The sequence below is a fragment of the Galeopterus variegatus genome, unplaced genomic scaffold (assembly GCF_000696425.1).
Source record: "Galeopterus variegatus unplaced genomic scaffold, G_variegatus-3.0.2 Scaffold6959, whole genome shotgun sequence".
Classification (NCBI taxonomy): Eukaryota; Metazoa; Chordata; class Mammalia; order Dermoptera; family Cynocephalidae; genus Galeopterus; species Galeopterus variegatus.
This window is the reverse complement of record NW_007733070.1, coordinates 114,631-117,105: the sequence shown is the minus strand read 5'-3', so window position 1 is coordinate 117,105 and position 2,475 is coordinate 114,631. Positions and strand designations below refer to the sequence as shown.

The 2,475-nt window shown below is 55.0% G+C and overlaps 1 protein-coding gene across 1 annotated transcript in view; it reads right to left on the bottom strand.

The window, feature by feature from the left end:
• Window positions 1-1,934: 1,934 nt before the first annotated feature.
• The window catches only part of LOC103606922 (collagen alpha-1(XIII) chain-like), a gene marked incomplete at its 3' end in the record, with an annotated part of 49,859 nt that continues 49,318 nt past the window's right edge, over window positions 1,935-2,475 (bottom strand). The window contains exon 24 of the mRNA XM_008591481.1: window positions 1,935-2,042. Coding sequence (XP_008589703.1) covers window positions 1,935-2,042 — 108 coding nt within the window. The remainder of the gene's footprint in view (window positions 2,043-2,475) is intronic.

The following is a 2,475-nucleotide window of genomic DNA, read 5'->3' as shown; positions in this document are numbered from 1 at the left end:
ACTAGACTGGTCTAGGTGTCAGCTAAGAACACCTCGGAGGGTGTGGAGGCAGTTGGCCTGCAGGACAGAAGACTGGGGAAGGGGCTGTGGTCCCTGTTTTCAAGAATCTGAAGTTCTAGACATGGGAGGAGAAGCTGACATTCTGTGTGGACCGTGTGGTGAGCAGACCCTAGCGTGGACCTGTGACTTGTGTCTAAGCCATAGAATGGGGCATATGGCAAAGGGATGGGATATCACTCCTGTGATTATGTCACACATTACAACATACACATATTATACAAATGATAACATATGTAGAACATATGTTAAGATTATGTTACAAACATGTTACACACACATAGCTCTGTCTTGCTAGCACACGCTAGAGAGACACTCCTGCTAGCCTTGGCTTTGAAAAAGCCAGCTGCTATAATGTGAATGGCCCTCTTTGGGGAGGACCATGTGGTAGGGAACAGTAGGTGTCATCTAGGACCCGAGGGACTCAGTCCTACTATAGAAAAGAACTGAATTCCGCCAGCAGCCAGTGAGCACGGAAGAGGGCCCCTAGCTCCAGATGAGAACTCAGTTGGCCAACACCGTGAGAGCAGCCTCATGAGACCCTGGATGGGGAGTCTGCTATGACATGCCTGGACTCCTGACCCGCAGAAACTATGTGACAATAAATGTGTGTTGTTTTAAGCCCCTAAATTTGCAGTGATTTGTTATGCAGTAATAGAAAATGGATACAGCTCCAGAGGGTGCCGTGGTTGGGGTGGGGGGAGCTGTTGAGGAAGCTTCCACCCCACACCCAGGAGTGCTCCCTCCCCCTGGAGCTGCCCCACAGTGGAGTGGACATGTCAGGAGGCCACGAGCTGCCACCTGTTGTCCCAGCTGAATGGGACAGCCACGGTCAGGAGGCTGCTGAGGGATTCCTGCAGGGGGACTGGTTGACCTCTGAGGCTCTTCCCACTTCTAAGAGGCGAATTCTGAGTCTAAGACTAGCACCTTGGAACTAGGTTGGCATCTCAGGACAGAGGCTGTCATGCTGGGAGGAAGCTGTAACCCCTGTGTATGTCCCAGTGCTGGGGCTGCCATGGATGGACCCCCAGGCCGGGCAGGCAGGCTCGGGTTAGTGCAGCCTCATCACAGTGCCAGGCACTTACTGGGCTGGGGGCCCTAGTGAGGGGCACACTCTCGTGTGCCCTCATCTGCAGCTGCCTGCCGACAGCCTCAACACCCGGCCCTCTCGCCTTACTGTAAATCCTGGGCGCCCAATTGGGCCAGGCAATCCTGTCGCTCCGGGTCTCCCTTGGCCACCTGGTTCTCCTTTCTCCCCAGTTGGGCCATCTAGACCCTACAGATTGACAAAGACCTCTGTTAGTCAAGCTCAAGGTCATCATGCTCAGCATCCATGACCAAGTATGGCATGCATGGATGGCTCCTTCCTTGGAGGGTGGGTGTCTAGGAGGGTGCCCATTTCACAGATGGAAAACACTGAGGTCCAGAGAAGGCTCCCGAGCCAAATCGGTGCCTAGCTGGGCTGCGCTAAGGACCCTTTTATGCACATGCAACCTTTCCTGGGAGTAGGACTTCAGCATGCTTCCCAAAGAGGCAGTTCTACACTCATGACTTCATCTCTACCCCAACAATCTGGTGAGGTATCCAGGGAAGGCATTGCTATACCCATTTTAGAGATGAGGAAACTGAGGCTCTGCAAGGCTCGGTGACATTCCCAAGGACACAGACAGGTGATGACAGAGCAGGACTCAGGTCTCCTGAGTCAGGACACTGGCCTTCATAAAGTGAATGGCTTGAGGGGAAACCAAGTGAAGTCCCCATCCCCAATTCCTGGCTCCAGATTTGTAGCCTGGGTAAGCAGCTGGCACCATGCAGAACTGGCATCATGCCTGGGCGTGGCACATGCACAAAGCGGCCAGCCAGCCCTCGCCACTCACCGGTGAGCCTGCTTGTCCCATCTCCCCTTTCTCTCCCTTCTCTCCTGGGCTCCCTGGGTGTCCGTTTTCTCCCTTCATTCCTGGAGGCCCATCTTTTCCTGGAGGCCCCTGGGGACCAGGGGCACCCACGTCTCCTGGTTTGCCTCGAGGTCCCTTTAGAAAACATCAACATCACCTCTTAACCACATTAATGGAGCAAAGATGAGAGAGGGGGAGAGAACAGGAAAGAATGGGAGGCCAGAGGACTTGGCTCTTTGGTGCTTGATTGGAGCAGGCAGGGAGAGCCTGTCCCAGCCCGGGCGCCGGCTCCTCCTGGGGCCTGCAGTGTTGCCCCTCTCCCACCCCCTTCTCCCTTCCCCACAGGGCTCACAGCTGGGCCTGCTCCAGAGCTTTCCTGCCCCCTCCGCCCCCAGGGTGAGGACTATTTTCAGAGGTGTGTCTGGGTATGTCTGTTCTTACCTTTTCCCCATCATGTCCTGGAGGGCCTGGCAGTCCAATCTCCCCCTGTGGTCGAAACAACCAAAGGTGACTCTCAGAGCAG